Source organism: Nuphar pumila, chromosome 2, assembly GCF_984573655.1.
Source record: "Nuphar pumila chromosome 2, dmNupPumi1.hap1.1, whole genome shotgun sequence".
In the NCBI taxonomy this organism is placed as follows: Eukaryota; Viridiplantae; Streptophyta; class Magnoliopsida; order Nymphaeales; family Nymphaeaceae; genus Nuphar; species Nuphar pumila.
In genome coordinates, this window is record NC_143250.1 from 27,022,298 (window position 1) to 27,040,024 (window position 17,727).

At 37.4% G+C, this 17,727-nt stretch overlaps 1 protein-coding gene across 1 annotated transcript in view; it reads left to right on the forward strand.

Moving 5' to 3' along the window:
- Positions 1–17,727, forward strand: part of KEA2 (K+ efflux antiporter 2) — a 133,081-nt gene that overhangs the window by 71,950 nt on the left and 43,404 nt on the right. The window contains exons 13-14 of the mRNA XM_089995496.1: positions 4,085–4,294; positions 4,505–4,654. Coding sequence (XP_089851622.1) covers positions 4,085–4,294; positions 4,505–4,654 — 360 coding nt within the window. The remainder of the gene's footprint in view (positions 1–4,084; positions 4,295–4,504; positions 4,655–17,727) is intronic.

The window sequence follows — 17,727 nt, forward strand, 5'->3', positions numbered from 1 at the left end:
TTAAAACTGTAACTTAACACGAAACTTTCAGTTAAAACATTGAAAACAACTTATACCATGGCAAACAGAACGAATACATGTTCAGCTAAGACATGGCAGCACTCATGAACTTTTCCATCATGTTAATTTCATAGATGCATGTTCATCAACTTACATGAAATATGCATTCGGGTCACCTTGCAAACAGGCATGACAGGACACATAAATGTGCATCATTTATGCAACCAAAGAGAAATCAACATATGCGAACTATTTGAACATTTTCACATGAGTGTATATATATAGGAATATACACATGTATCATAGCTAATTTCGGGAAAATGAATGACTTTAACATAAGCCTCAATTTGTACTCTTAAGATACACAAATCTAGATATTTTCAACTGTCACAATTAACCAAGTAACTAAGAGGTACTTGAATATAAGTGTGAAAGGAATCAGCATAATCTGTGCAAACCTGAGCTAGTGTAATGCCTTCATATATATATATATATATATATATATATATATATATATATATATATATATATATATATTCGAGATGAAGAGCCTGCCCACTCGGATGTCAGCTGGGCCGGCTACCCTCACTGGGCATGACCAGGTCTGGTCAGCCCTGGCTGGTCGAGCTACTGTTGGATATTAAACTGATAAATCAAATTTTAACACAGATTTGGTTGCAAATTTAGAGTATCTTTGTAAAAAAAAATTTGAATTCACATGTGTCGGCTGGGTCTAGCTTGCAGCCAGACCCACCCAGCTGAGCACTTGGATGGGCTCAACCACACACCAGGCTCGGCCGGTCAAGCCAGCCGAACTGAGTTAGGCTGGTCCGACAGCCAGCAACCAAAGTATTACTTTATATACCTGTATACTTCTCCCCCTTTTTCTTTTTCTTTTTTTTATTAATCTGCAGGGCAGACAGGTCAGCACCCATGATAGCAACCGACTATGCTGAGGACAAGTTACCAATACTCACGAGCAAACAATAGACATAGCAAAGTCCTCCACCACAGCAAAACAAAATCAGGAAACGCTTCCCAACACAAATCAAGAAAAACTTCTCAACATAATAAAAATCAGATAACAAACTGTGCACCCAAAAGAAAACCTTGCTGTAGTAAAGGTACCACCAGCCGATATCAAGAAGCATACATGAAACCACAGATGCCTCAACCAAGTGTTGCACAGTCATGAAACTCAATAATAGCACCACTTATGCTAAAACAGCCACACAATCTCACATATATGCAACTCAATACCACAGAAAACTGAAAAATCAGATTACTGTCCCAAGAGACCACTATCAGTCCTTGAGAAAACTTTTACCAAACAAACATATCAGCCCCAAAACTGATTTCAGTAGCCTCCTTATATAAAAGCGACACCAGAGAACTCAAATCCATCCAAAAAGCCTCCGATAAATCCCAGAGCATCAGATTTCACAAATCTGACCCTCAAGATGACCGATATCCAGAAAGTCTTGAGGAATTACAGAAAATCAGATACACCTCTGATGATGCCAATTTTTATTCTAAGATCTTCAAAAAAAAAAAAAGAGTTATAGTGAATCCCCATACACAGATATTTTTTTTTTATGAACACGCATGAAGATAAAATAATATAACATGGGTTTTTGGTGCATCCAACGATCCAAAAACATGGATCATCCATGGAGATCGATCATACCATAATATCAACTCTTAACAAATTATTTGTACTGTCAAACCCATGCGTTTTTGGCATAAAAATACACATGTACAGAATTTTTTGTTGTTGCTACGTGTATAAAATTGAAAATACCTCCGTGAAAGAGGATCTACATGTAATGAAGTATGCGGAAGAATCCAAGAATGCCAAAGCATTCACTATGTCCAACACGGACAAATGAAACAAGCATAAGAGAGGAAATCCACCAAGGGATATACGAAGGGCCTTATAATAAGGCTACACACATAAAAAGAATATCTCTTTTATTGGAGAGGAGCTCTCTAAAGCAATACCAAATACAAGGGGGGTTCCCCCTATTTATAAGAAAAGGGAGACCAAAGGGGGCTCCCAATAGAGTCGTTGGGAGCCCCCAACGGTCACAATTGTGACCGTTGGGGGCCCCAACGACTCCATTGTGGGGCCCCTTTTGGTATCCCAAAATACATTTTAGAAAATAAAAAAACAAAAATAAAAAAACAGGAAAATAAAAGAAATAAAACAAGTACCCCTATTGGGTACTTGTGAAAAGACCATAATACCCCTATCGGGTATTATGGTGAATACATCTATATTTATATATATATAGATGTATTATTACATATGTCTTAACACTACAAAACCTCATCCATGTATTTTAGAGTAAATATCTAGATTTACTCCTTATCCATGGATTTTCTCAAAAACATCACATGGAAATCCAATCCATGTTCTTTTTCTCATCCGAAACAAGAGAGAAAACCCGTACCTTACAAGAAAAGGTAAAAAAAACGGTGGAATAGGGCTTGGGGCTGGAAAATCAATGGCTTCCCCTTCCTCTTCCTCTTCCTCTTCTTCTTTTCCCTTTTACCTCTCTTTTCCTCACCTTCTCTCTCCTCCCCCTTCTTTTTTTCCTTCTCTTTCTCTTTTCTCTCTCTTTTTGAGGTCTTTTTATAGGCCCCCATAGGGGAGGTCGCCCTTCCCTTCTCCAGCCCATCTAGAAGGGCCGGAGAGAGAGAACTAAAAAAATAGAACTCTTTTATAAGAGTTTTCCAAAAAATTTAAAACTCTTCACATTTGACTTTTCAAAGTTTTATGTTTTTAGAAGTCTTTCTTAAAACCACTAAGCCAAGACATGACTCTATAAAGGGTCCTAATCAATTATCAAAAATAGAATTTCGGAATTGAATTAAATTAATTAATTAATTAATTAATTAATATTAAATTACAAATAAATTTCTGAAAATTTTAAAAAATTACCAAATTAATAGGAGAGTCTTCTTAACATAAATAAACCCCAATTTAAAGGTTTTAGACAAATTTAAAGTTGGAAAAATCGTTGGGCTTGGATTTGGATCCGGATCTGGATCCAAGATCCAAACCCTTACCCAAAACGAAAATGGATCAAGACCTGAATCAAGTCCAGATTTAAGTAGGACCTAAATAGAACCCAAACCCATAGAAATTCGGATCCTAAGCCTTGGATCCAGTCCGATCCAATCACGGATCCGTTTCGACAAGCTGCTCCTTTTTTTAGAAAAACGCAATTTTCGGGCCAACCGTAGCCCGAATCAAGGAAAATAAAGTACCGTTGCGCTCAAAATTTTGAGACACATCCAACGATATATAACACACATAAAATTTCGATTTTCGTCAAAAATTATGTCGTATTTCGCTCGAATTTTGCTTGAATTTAAAGGCCGAAAATAAAACTCTCTACTACGTTTTGATTGGCTCGCCTCTACCCTGTCGATGAGACTTGGGTCAAACCCGGACTCAAAGGCATTGGTCTAAAAATCGAGCCTCAAACGAGTTTTCTCCCAGACTCAGACAAATTTTTGAAAATCTCAAGAAATGTCTAAGTACCAAAATACGAGATCTTATAGGAATAGCAAGAAAGAATAAGTTAATGTTATGGACATCAACCAATAATAAGGCAGGTAACTTGATATACACATATTACTTGGGAATCCTTAAGAAAAAGTTAGCCCAAAAGTATAAAGGAGCTAATTTTCTCTGTTGTGAATCCCCACTCCCAAAAGACTTCAGTTGTCAATATGGGTCTTGATTTGTACTTGGATCTGAGCCAGGTCAGCTGACATGCTATATCTTGTATTGATTTTGTTTGGCAGTACCTTTATCTGCTAATGAAATTGCAATCTTTAATTGTTTATCCTGTCAATCTAAAATGAACCATCATACACATGCTATATATCTTATTTTGTTTGAATGGTGAAGGTTTTTATTTACTTAAAGGTTTGTGATTTGATATGTTAAAAAATAGGCCGATTCAGCAGCTTTTGCCTATGACTGTTTGAATAGCCTCAGCTAGTACTAATATTTACCTTCATATTAATCTCTATTAATCTTTCTTTGTTTTTCTTGCCTGTAAATTTTCAGGTTGGCATGTCTATTGATCCAAAACTTCTCATATCAAACTTTCCAGTGATCATTGGGGTTCTATCTCTCTTGATTTGTGGCAAAGCTATACTGGTTGCATTAGTGGGTAGAGCTTTTGGGATATCAACAGTAGCTGCAATAAGAGTTGGCCTTCTTCTGGCACCTGGTGGGGAATTTGCATTTGTAGCTTTTGGGGAGGCTGTTAATCAGGTTTGTTTACAGATTTAGCGTGTAGTTTGTTTTTCCAGGGCTGGTATGTATACAAGTGAATCTGCATTTTCTTGTATGTGTTTTTATGTTGCTCTGTTAGTGGACTCAAATGCTGACACGGGAATGTAGATAGACAACCAAAAAAGAACTTACTTTCTTGAATCAAAGTCAACCTTGTTTTTCAGACTTTAATTTACCTTTCCATGGCAGGGTATAATGGCTTCTCAACTTTCGTCTTTGCTATTTTTAGTGGTGGGAATTTCAATGGCACTGACACCATGGCTGGCTGCTGTGGGGCAATTGATTGCCTCTAGATCTGAGCAGCATGATGTGCGAAGCTTGTTGCCTATGGAGAGTGAGGTAAGCCTATTGAGGGATAACACTTGTTGGATCTGAGTCTTGGATCCAGATCCAATATGTAAAATGATCAGGCACAACCTTTTGTTTCTTTGTTTTATTTTGTTCTTTCCCATACAGCCCTTTTGTATTTATTTTGCTGTATTGTATTAGATATGGGCAAATCTGTAAATCTGCTAATCTGTAAGTTATACTTTCAATATATATCAAAGACTCCCACACGAATTTCCTATTGGGAATCATGGTTCAGCAGCAACCCCAACTCTCTGTCTCCATATTCTTGTTTGAGACTGCTATGGACATCGATGGATGCCAAAAAATAACATGGTATCAGAGCAGGAGATTGACTAATCTGATCTATTGAGGTATGCTCTAGCCTCTAAGAGATCTTGGGTATTTTCTCGTTTGCTTCTTTTCCAGGTTTCCTCTTCTTTTCTTTCTTTTCCCTTCTTCTCTTATTCTCCTTATCAGCCTAAAATCTTGTTGTTCCCAATCATTTTTCTGGTACTGCTATTATCTCTGATTGCATAATCTTTTCTATCTTAACGTGATTTTCAAACCTAGCATAATCTTTTTCTGTTTGACGTCAATCTCTCTCAAATCTGTTTTCTTCTCTTCTTCTTCTGTTTTGACGTCATATTTTCTTTTTTTTATATCTGTTGTTGGCATTATCCTTCTTAATCTGGTTTTCTCTTCTTCTTTAATGAATTCAGATTTGCAGCAAAATATGGTTTTATTGTTGCTTTCTACACCATCACGTCATCAATTGATACATCAACATATTGTCTCATATGAGAAACTGTGAGTTTCTGATCAGATCTTAACCTGTATGTCTGCAGTGATATACCGACCACAAAAAAAAATGTCAGTCAAGCTTTGGGTTATTTAGTTTTGATATTGATGTGATTGGTCAAGCACTTTTGTTCTATTTTATATTCTCTGTTATCCTTGTTCATCTTGCTCTTCTTATTTATGGATTTCAATCCTCAACTGCCCTTGCCTTCTACCTTTTTACCTCAATTGGTTTATGAAAAATTAAACAACTCTAATTTTCTAACTTGGAAGAGGCAAATAACTCCTTTTATTAGGAGTCAAGATCTCTCTTAGCACCTTGGTGGGTCCATCGTCCCTCCATCAGATTATGTTATCAAAGAGGATAAGGATGAAAATGGATCAGGCTTTGGTTGCGTACATCATTTTTACCTTGTCACAAGAGGTTCTTATTGGAGTGCTTGACGATTGCACGACTCTACAACTTTGAACTAAATTAGTCCAGACATGTTCTAAGGTTTTAGAATCCAAGGTCATATTTTTTAAGAAGAATTTTTTGAATTTAAAGAAAGATTCTATGGCTATCATGGAATATGTTAATGAGATGAAAAATATCACTGATCAACTTGCCATGGTTGGTTACAAAGTATCAGCTAAGAATATAATCCAACAAGCTCTCAACGATCTTGACCCTGATAATCATATCCTTTCTACAACTTTGTAGTATTTGAAGTTGCTTCCTACATTTATAATCTAATGACCAGATTGTTACATTATGAGATGACTCTTACTGTTGATGCTGATGCCTCTAATGATACTCAGAAAGTTCTGATCACTAATGTGTTACGAGGTCGTGGAAGAAGCAAATATTTTAGAGGAGGCAGAGAATGTGGTCGTGGAGGCAATCAGGGAGGCCGAGTTATACTTTCCGCATCGAATATTTTTCCTAACATTGTTGCACAAGGACGTCGCCCTATTCCTACTTGTTTCATATGTAAGAAACCATGACATCTTAAAGCAAATTGTTGGTTCAAGAATGATCCCAATTCTAATTAGGGAACAACACAATACAAGAATCAAGACAAGGGCCAATCTGAAGGTCAGACTAGTGGACAAAATAGTGGTGAAGGACAACTACCTATAGATAAGCAATTATTACTTGCTGCCTTTGCATACCTCAATTTGAAGCAAAATGAGCAAGGGGCATGATATGTTGATTTTGGGACTGCTAATCACATCACGGGTGATGAGGGTAAGTTCTTGGCATTGATTCCTTATCATGGCAAAGATAATATTGTTATTGGAGATACTGAAATGTGTCAATTTCCTTGTCCAAGTATAGTTCTCTGAATCTTTTCAATGTATTTTTTTCTAACATCAAGAAGAATTTTAATTTTGTTTCTAAACTTGTTGATGATTCCGTCCTCTGTTTGTGTCAAAGATCTTCACACAAAGAAGATATTCGCTGAAGGCAAAAGATCGAGAAATATGTATGTCCTCAAAGAAGATCTTGCATCCAAGTTTGCTGGTTTTGTTTTGAAGCTTAGTCTAGTGTGATCGAGTCCATTTGTTGTGTTTATTGCTTCTGGTTTGAATAAAGCCAATGTTTGGCATAGTCGTCTTGCCTATTGTAGTCAAGGTTTTATTAAAAGATTGGTTTCTAATAAACTTATTCTTGAGTCTAGTTTAGAATGTGAGTTTACAAGTATTATCTATCCAAGTTGTCAAATTTCAAAGAGTCATGTGCTTCCATTTAATTTTTGGAATGAAGTAGCTTTGAAACCTTTTGAAATCATTCATTCATTATATATGGGGTCCAACACCCAATGCTTCCTCTTCTGGTAGTCGTTACTACTGTTAAGATTAGTCAACTGAATTCTTTTTTATTCTTAAAGTGTCTTTTTGATATTTCATTCATACTAAGGGACCCATATGTAATTTCCTCTTGTGACTATCTTCCTCTATTTAAACTATAGAGGAGAGTAGCCCTAAAGTATGAAAAATTAGTTTCTCCCTCTCTGCCGACCTCTCTCTCTCTCTGCCTCTCTCTCTTTCCCTCTCTACCGACCTCTCTCTCTCTCTACCTCGGTTCCTGCATATTCAACATGGTAACAGAGCAGGTCTCCCTTCTGTGATGACGCTGCTGATGACGTTTAAGGTGATCCTGTTGCTGATCACAGATTGTGAAGGAGGATCATATATATTAAATCGTGAACTGCTCATGGATTCTGAAGATGTTGCAGTCGCTGATCGTGGAGAAGCTTCTAAAATCGTGTACTTGTGGCTTGAAGACGCTGCTGCTGGTGGTTGTAGATCGTGAAGAAGGATCAGATGTGTGGATCGTGAACTGCTCGTGGATCTTGAAGTCGTTGTGTTGCTGATCGTGGAGCAGCTGATGCAGATCGTAGATCATGTTTGATTATTGTGAAGCATAAGAAGAAGATATTTCAGATCTAAAGACATCGTCTGGATCGGTTAGATCAAATTGATATCATTTTGGGTTGAAGTCGTCTGCTGCCAGATATGGAAATTGTTTGAAGACCCAACAAGGGGATCACGTGAAGGGTGAAGTCGTGTGAAGACGTTGATCTGGAATTAGGTTTGACGTCAAGTCTGGAAGGAAGCTGTGCAGAGACTTCAAGGTGTTTCGGTAAAGGCCATTAACGGTCATTGATCTGCTAAGTGTGAAGCAACTCTTTAGTGCCGTCTCTGGTGGTGTCGTGGTATGCTGCCAGTCGTAGTTGTAATATTCAGCCTATAGCAGTTTCTTGTTAAGATGGATGTGATAGATTGGACCTGAATAGTCGTTGTGTTACAGTCGGTGGAGGTGAATCTCAGAGTTTATTTGTGAAATTAAAACTAGATATAGTCGGTTTTATAGCTGGTTCTGAATCAGATCTGGATTTTCAGAAAATTGTGTACGCGTGTGGTTGTACCTGAGTTTTCGAATCAAGCCCATCTTTTTATCTTATGGCTCAAGGGGCTAAATCAGGTGAAAATTATTCCAATGACTCTGTAACTCTTAGCAGGGCTGAATATGACGAGCTCCTTGCCTTATGTTCACCCACTTCGAAGCCTCCTGTTGCGAAGGTTGCAGGCTCGGCAGGTGATGGCCTTTCTGGCCAAGGTGGTAGGTGGATCATTGATTCAGGAGCATCCAGACACTTGTGTGGAAATTCGTGTAACTTTTTAAATTTAAAACCAGTCTCAGATTAAAAAGGGGTAGTCCTTGCTGATGGCAACTCTTCCCCAATTGTAGGGCAGAGAAACATGTCTATTTCCCCTACCCTTCAATTGTCAAATGTTCTTCATGCTCCTTCTTTTCCACAGAATCTATTATTTGTTAGTCGAATGACAAAAGAGTTGAATTGTAGGGTAATTTTTTATCCTATGGGTTGCACTTTTCAGGACTTGCTGGCGGGGAAGATGATCGGTGGCGGCTATGAGGAAGGTGGTGTGTATTATCTACATCAACCAGTGGGTTCTGTCTATTCTACTGTTACTTCTTTCTCAAGTCCTTTATTGTGGCATCATCGTCTGGGTCATCTTCCAGTGCCAAAACTTCGTCTAGTTATTTCTCATATACCTCCTTCAGTTTCTTTTCAATGTGAAACATGTCAATTGGGAAAACATTGTCGAAGCTCTTTTCCCTCTAGTCAAAGTCCATCAAGTCAAAGATTGTTTGATCTTCTTCATGTCGATGCATGGGGTCCGAGCAGGATTCCTAGTATGACTCAGTGTCATTATTTGGTCATTGTTGATGACTTTTCAAGGTTATCGTGGGTGTTCCTGTTAAAAGATCGGTTTCAAGGCCCTGTCATTCTTAAATCTTTGATTGCTGAAATATAAACTCAATTTGACGTGTGTGTTAGAATTGTTCGCACTGATAATGCTCTTGAGTTCAAATCCAAAGACTTGCTTCAATTCTATTCCGCTAAAGGGATTCAACCTCAATTTACATGTCCTCATACATCCCAACAAAATGGTGTGGCTGAGAGGAAACATAGACAAATTCTCAATGTCGCTCGGTGCCAAATGATTCCATCCAATATGCCTGCGTCATACTGGGGAGATGCAGTTTTGACTGCTGGTTTTCTTATGAACCGCATGCCTTCAAGTTTTGTAGAAGAACAAATCCCAATCCAAATTCTCCATCCAGAGGTTCCTCTCTTTCCTATCCCCCCTAAAGTTTTTGGATGTGTGTGCTTTGTGCATAAGCTGGGTCCTGAACGAGATAAACTTGCTTCGCAGTCTATTAAATGTGTTTACCTTGGGTATCCTAAGAATAAAAAATGATATCGTTGCTATGACCCTATATCCTATAAAGAGTATGTCAGTGCGGATGTTACCTTCTTTGAGTCTACTCCATATTTCTCGAGTACTACTCCAAGGTTATAGGAGAGTCAGGGTGATGTCTTTCCTTTGCCAATTCCTCCTTTTCCTTTAGAGTCGTTCACTCCACAGTCTTTGGTTCCATCCTCTAGTGAGTCTCGCTACAAAAAGCCTCCTATAGTATATACTCACAGGTTACCACCTACCTCCATGCCCCCATTATCTCCTTCTCCTGAGGTAAGTATCTTTGAGTATACTGAAGTTTCTGCTCTTGATGATGATCTTCCTATTGCTCTGCGCAAAGGGAAAAGACAGTGCACCCTTCATCCCATTTCTCAGTTTGTTTCTGAAGTTAATCTTGGGGCATCTATGAAGAATTTTATCTCGGCTCTGTCTGCCTCCTGTGTTCCACTTTATCACAGTCATGCTCTATTCGACTCCAAATGGATATAGGCTATGCGGGATGAGATGGATGCCCTATGCTCTAGGGGAACTTGGGACTTGGTTGATCCTGCTACCGATGCAGATAATGTTGGCTGCAAATGGGTATATACCATTAAATATAATTTGGATGGGTCAATTGAACGGTACAAAGCTCAGTTGGTTGCAAAAGGCTATACTCAGACTTATGGTGTTGACTTTTTTGAAACTTTTTCCCCAGTCGCTCTTCTTGGCACTATTCGTCTCGTTCTCTCGGTTACAGTGCACTATGGATGACCCTTGTCTCAGTTGGATGTCAAGAATGCCTTTTTGTATGGGGATTTACATGAAACAGTCTATATGCAATAACCCCCAGGCTTTGAGGTTCAGGGAGAGTGTCAGAAAGTGTACAAGTTGAAGAAGACTATTTATGGTCTGAAGCAGAGCCCTCGGGCATGGTTTCAAAAATTATTTGAGGTAATGTCGGATTTTGGATTTGTCAGGTCAGCCTCAGATCACTCCTTGTTTATCAAGAAAACTAGTTCTGGAATTGTGGTTATGGTGGTATATGTCGGCGACATCATATTAATGGGAAGCGGTGCCCAAGATATTTTTGCAACAAAGGATCATCTTCAGAAACATTTTGTTACTAAAGATCTTGGTTCCCTTCGATATTTTTTTGGGTATTGAGGCTGCAAGAAACAAAGAGGGCTTAGTTTTGTCACAAAGAAAGTATGTGTTGGACTTATTAAAAAAGACTGGAATGCTAGGAGCGAAGCCAGCTAACATTCCGATGGATCCCAAAACTCATATGTTTGATGAGAAGTCTGAATATGTAGATAGTACCAGTTTTAGATCCTTGGTGGGTAAGTTGTTATATGTGACTGTTACTAGACCTGACATTTCATTAGCCGTGAGTAAAATTAGTCAATTCATGGATAAACCTACCAAAGTGCACTGGGATGCAGCTATGATGGTTCTCAGGTACTTAAAGTCATCTGCTGATAAAGGACTGTTGTTTAAACACAATCCTTCTTTGGACGTTGTTGCTTACACTGACGCAAATTATGCGGGGTCTATTGAAGATAGAAAGTCGACAACTGGATTATGTGTTTTTGTGGGAGGAAATCTTGTTACCTGGAGGAGTAAGAAACAAACTATTGTAGCCAGGTCGAGTGCTGAATCAGAATACCGAGCTATGGCTCAGACCACAGCTGAGATTATGTGGGTAAAATCTGTTTTGACCGAACTTCAGGTGAAAGTATCCCTACCTATGTTGATGGTGTGTGACAATAGGGCTGCTACATATATTGCCAACAACTCAGTGTTTCATGAAAGGACTAAACATATTGAAGTTGACTGTCACTATGTACGTGACTTGGTTCAGGCTGGTTATATTTGCACAGATCATGTATCTTCCGAAGATCAAGTTGCTGATGTCTTTACCAAGGCCCTTGCGAGGCCTAGTTTTTCCCATTGTTGTGACAAGCTAAGCATGATCGATATCTATGCTCCAACTTGAGGGGGAGTGTTAAGATTAGTCAACTGAATTCTTTTTTATTCTTAAAAGTGTCTTTTTGTTATTTCATTCATACTAAGGGACCCATATGTAATTTCCTCTTGAGACTATCTTCCTCTATTTAAACTATAGAGGAGAGTAGCCCTAAAGTATGAAAAATTAGTTTCTCCCTCTCTGTCTCTCTTTCCCTCTCCGCCGACCTCTCTCTCTCTCTCTGCCTCGGTTCCTGCATATTCAACAACTACGTTTCTTTTATTGATAAATTCTCTTGCTATATGTTGATATATTTCATGAACCATAAGCATGAAGTGTTTAATATATTCAAAAAGTTTCATATGTTGGTTAAAAATCAGTTTTTTATGTCTATTCTGAATTTTCAGTGTGATGGTGGAGGCGAGTACTCTTGAAGGAATTTATTACTTATCTTGAAAATAATCGAATCAACAGAAGAGTATCTTGCCCCTATACCCCTCAATAAAATGGGTTTGTTGAAAGGAAACATCACCATATTGTTGAAAGTGCTCTAGCTATGTTACATGCTGGTAGAACTTATTTGAATCTTTGGAGAGAGGCCTTTCATTCGGTTCATGTTATAAATATGTTGCCTATGAAGTTTTTAAATTATAAGTCTCCCTATTATGCTTTGTTTGGGAAGCATCATGATTATTATTCTTTACGAACTTGTAGGTGCATTTGCTATGTTCATATAGATAAGTCTCTGAGAAACAAATTTGAACTTAGAGCTCATGTTTGTAAATTCCTTGGTTATGTTGATAATTATAAATGTATTTGAATTTCCATAGATGTGGTGTTTGATGAGAGTTCTTTTGAGTGTAATTTTATTGCAAAACAAGTTCAGAAAGAAAATGAAAGCAACATCGAATATTATCATCCATGGCTAAGTGAAGAGTTGTTTTCAGTGCCTAATAATACTTCCACATCACAAGGACCTCCAGGAAATCATGGGCAGCAAGGGGAAGATTCTACTCGTTGAAAAAATGCAGCTATAGTTTGGAGATATAATAAAGGACATGTCTACACCAGAAGAAATAAAAAGGCAACTAGTATTGAAATAGGACAGCAATCCAAAAAACATGAGTAGCCATGAAAATACAATCTGCCAATGTTATGAAATCGTAACACAGTTGGAGTTCAGAAGATCAAACATGGTTAAACATCCTATTGAAAGATGGGTGAGTTGTGGAAATTTCATCATAGATCATTGTGCTTTTCTTGTGCAGATAGAAAAACAAGAAGAACCAATTTCTTATTCCCAAGTCATCTATAATAAGAAAAGGATTGAAGCCATGAACAAGGAAATAAGAGCATTACATGAATGCCAAACATGGGAAGTGGTTAAAAGACTTCCGGACAAGAATGTGACACGATCAAAGTGGGTTTATAAGATTAAGTATAAATTGGATGATACCACTGAAAGGTATAAGGCCCAACTAGCTTTTAAAGGTTTTATCCAAGAGTATGGTATGGATTATGATGATACTTTTAGTCTTGTGGTAAAAATGAGAATGCTATAAATTATTTTGTTTCTAGCAGTCGATCATGGTTGGGCCTTGAACCAACTTGATGTCAAGAATGCGGTTTTACACAGAGACTTGAAAGAAGAAGTTTACATTGAGCAGCCACAAAGATACAGTGAGAATGATCCAGCCGAATATGTTTATAGGCTTAAGAGGGCTATATATGAGCTAAATCAAGCCTCTCGTTCATGGTTTGAGAGCTTCTCCCTTGAGATACATAAACATGATTTCTCCGGATCTTCACTTGATCATTCCCTGTTTATCTATAACAGTCGGCGATACATGACTGTTTTACTTATTTATGTAGATGACATCATTGTCATATGTAACTCAGATAGACATGTTAAGGAGATAAATGAAGTGTTGAATAGGCGCTTTCAGATAAAAGATCTTAGTAAATTAAAGTACTTCTTGGCAGTTGAAGTTGATAAAAGGAATGATGGGTTGACTTTAACTCAGTATAAGTATACTATGGATCTCTTGCGTAAAACAAGTATGTGTAATTGTAAGCCTTTATTAACTTTTGTTTAAGTCACACGGACTCTGCTAAAAGGTAGACGCACCCGCGTCGACACACCCCGACATGGGTGCGACTTCGAACACAGGGAAAACATGGTCAACGAAGTGTCAGACTCGGTCAACACACCAGGGCTGAGTTCGTCCACATTTTGGACTCGGTCAACTTTGATCGAGTCTATTTTGTCCATATATTAAAATTAATTTTGGACTCGGTCAACTTTGACAAAGTATATTTTTGTCCATTTATGATTGTTATATATATTTTGTCAACTTTAACCAGTCAACTTATTGCTTTAAAATTTACAATCTTATCATTGTTATATATATTTAAATATATATATTTAAATATATATATATATATATAGCCATGTCTCCGTGTCCAAAATTTTTGAAATTGCTTCGCACCTTTGTCGCACCCGTACCCATACTTGTACCCGCACCATGTGACATAGACTTTTGTTCTAATACACAAACAATTGAGTGTTAATGATGATTTTTTTTTTTGATCCAATTGAGTATTGGAGTATTGAGAGAATGTTACAATATCTTACCTTCACAAGGTGTAACGACCCCAACTCATCCTTGTGAAAAGTAGAATTTTTTTTCTTCTAAACAATTGCGGAAACCAAAACCCAAGGATCTAGGGCCTTACAGACTTAACAACATTCCAAACAACAAGGGATCTCTACATTGAATCATCCAATCAAAATAATTAATTTTATTAATAAAAAATCGATGTCAGAACAAAATTTAAATTAAAGTGTAAAATCACTGAGCCACACTGTCCAAAATAACAGAAGCAAGTCACGCGATCTCATAGGCTCCCTGATGCAGTCACATCACTGAGCTCCAGGTACTCTAAAAAACATACGAAGTGCTGGGTAAGAATCAAAGATTCTTTGTACGAATTCCTCTAAAAATCCAAATAGGTGAGAAAAAACATAAATCAAATTCATGAAAGTCTTCAGAGGAACATAACTACAACAATCTCATAATTTAATTACCATTCAAGCATTTAGAAACAATAATCATGCAATAACAATGTCTCACATGAAACAAAACAAGTAAAAATGCATGAACTAATACAAAACAATAAATGTGCATGATTCCAATGCACATGCATGAATAAATTATTAAGTTATTATCAAAGCTCTCTTTTGCATGCATGTTCCTATTAAATGCAGACAAGTTTAGTTTCACTTTTCATTAAACCCATGGATACACAAAACAAGCACCACAATTCCCAAAGTCCAAGATAGGTTCCTAGTTATAGTTTAACAAACAATTTGTATTTTATTATTGGGTTCCACACTTGTTTTTCGATCGATATCAAGAATCAACATCATCTATCAAAATATTAGAAATCAACATCTAATGTCGGGATACCACGAAAATCAACATACACTGATGCCACTTTTTTGGTATACCAATAACAACAGTTGTATCACAACACCACCCCCAGGCAAAATGGCTGAAAACTCCTTAAAACCGTGGCCGGGAGGTGAACGACCATATCAGGTTCAGGAGTACAATCACGCACGGAGTTTTAGTATCCTTACAGTTTTCTCAATACCGCCATCTAAGATTCTCTCACTGTGGAAGGGATATCTAGGAAGAAAAAGTATTAATTACATTGTTTATCTTTTTAACAAAAGTTAAATTCTTTACCAAAGAATCGTTTTGCAAATCAATATGCAAAATACAACATGGAACCTTGCCCGATACAAATTTAACAGTGCAATTAACTTAGAAAGCCAATAATTTCAAAAGTAAATTTTACAATGCATAACATTAATCTTGGAGCTACATATGCTCCTGGCCCACATGGCCTGCAGTGGTTCATATCTGACCATCTATGCTTCTTAAGCACACACCACTAACCTGATTTATATGTTTGCATACATCACGCATGCACCAAAAAATTAGGCTTAAAATAACTGGACATGCAGTCATAAAAAAAATGCAAGTTTAATTAAATAGAACATGCAATAAGTCTGAACAAGGACTTAGCATATCAAATTTTATAAAACCTACATTAAAAATCTATTTATGCCGATAACGTCATAAACACATAAACATTTTTAAGCAATTAATAATCCAACATGCATAAACAATGGAAGTGATTATCCAGTCCAAAATACACAGATAGGTTAGGCCACATGTTATGCATGTCTAATAGTACCATTACGATGAGAGAGATATCAGTTTCTCAAAAAGAAACCCTAATATTTTTTTAGAAATTCCAAAGTTTTGTGCCTTAGACCGAAAAATATCTGAGTCATTTCGGATACCAAAAAGAAGGATCGGACGTACGTACCACCTAGGGCTACGTAATCGATGCCTTTCCGTTACACAGGTTTGATGGAAAAACTCACTTGCGAAAACGCAAACACCAAATACTTGTTTTGCTTCTCAATACAACGAATAATACGAGCTTTAAAATCTCGCATGTGAAATCCTAGAGGTTTTTTTTTTGAGTTTTTATAATAAAGAGGGCCTCTAGAGGGTGACGCCCCCCTCTAGGGTTTCTCGTATGAGGGCTGGAGATAAAATTTCCATATGGAATTCTATCTCCAACCTACTTTCCTAATTTTTCTAGATTTCTTGTTGACTTTCTTTTTCCAGCTTTTTTCTCTTTCTAATTACTTACCTTTTTTTTTATAGCAACCAAGGGGGCTCTTCTTGAGGTCCCAACTATTTGGTAACTACCATATTTGATTGAAATTCAGAATTAATTATTTTTATTATTAATTTAATTATTTATTAATTAATAAATATCCAAAAAAATTCAGAGGATGCCTTATCCCTCTGGGAGTCTTTTTAACTTGAAATTTTCTTAAATCAAACTTTTATACTGAATTTAAAGCTTTAATTTCGTTGAACCTTGATTTTGAATATGAATCCGGATCCATGATTCAAATCCATATAGATCTTGAGCTGGATTAGATCCTAATTAATATGGGTCTTCGATAAGTCCATATCCATATTAACTTGGATTGTATGGATTGGATCGAGTCCAATCCAATTCGCGACCCGATCTCATCGCGGCGGGCCTTTTTGAAAAATTGCGATTTTCGAGCCAACCGCAACTTGAATTCAAAAAAATAAAATATCATTAAATTCAGAATTTCGAGGTGCATCTAACAATATCTAACTCAAATTTTGCCTCTGAATTTTGCTTGATTTTAAAGATCGAAAATAAAAGTTTTTATCACATTTCAATTGGCTCGTTTAAGTCTTGTTGATAAGACCTAGGCCAAGCTCAGACACAAGTATCATCACCTAACATCGGGTATTTTACCGATGTCTATATAACACTTAGCCAATTTTTTTGAAATCCAGAGTATTATACAGTATAAAAATACACGATATTACACTGATGGGCAGATAAAGCACACAGTACAGACGCTTGAGGATTTGCTTAGAGCGTGCAGACTGAACTGGGAAGGAAAGTGAGATAGGCATGTGAAGCTTGCATAGTTCTCATACAATAACGGTTACCATGCCAGTATTAGTATGGCCCGTAAAAGCTTTGTACGGCAGACCATGCAGATCTCTGGTGTGCTGGGATGAGGTTAGCGTAAGAGCAGTAGAGTCTCCAGAGGCCATCCAACACTACTCGGATCAGGTGTGGTTGATCCGACAGAAGTTCATCGCGGTGCAGAGTAGGCATAAGAGCTATACCGATCAGCGTCGTAGGGAGCTCAGTTTTGCCATTCATGCAAAAAATTTGGGCATGCTCGTGATACAGAACGTAACTACATAGTTCAGCGAAAGAAAACATACTGTACTACTAATCTGAACAAAAATCCAAGTGCTACAAATCATGGCGATTTGGTCGGGTTGCACTAGGCTTGCCATTCAACAAATCTAATCGGAGCACACCAGTGCAATCATTGCCTGACCCCATCATATTGCAGGTGTTCAAGGAATGCACAACCCTGGATAGCTTGTCCACTTGCAAATAACAGCCTGAA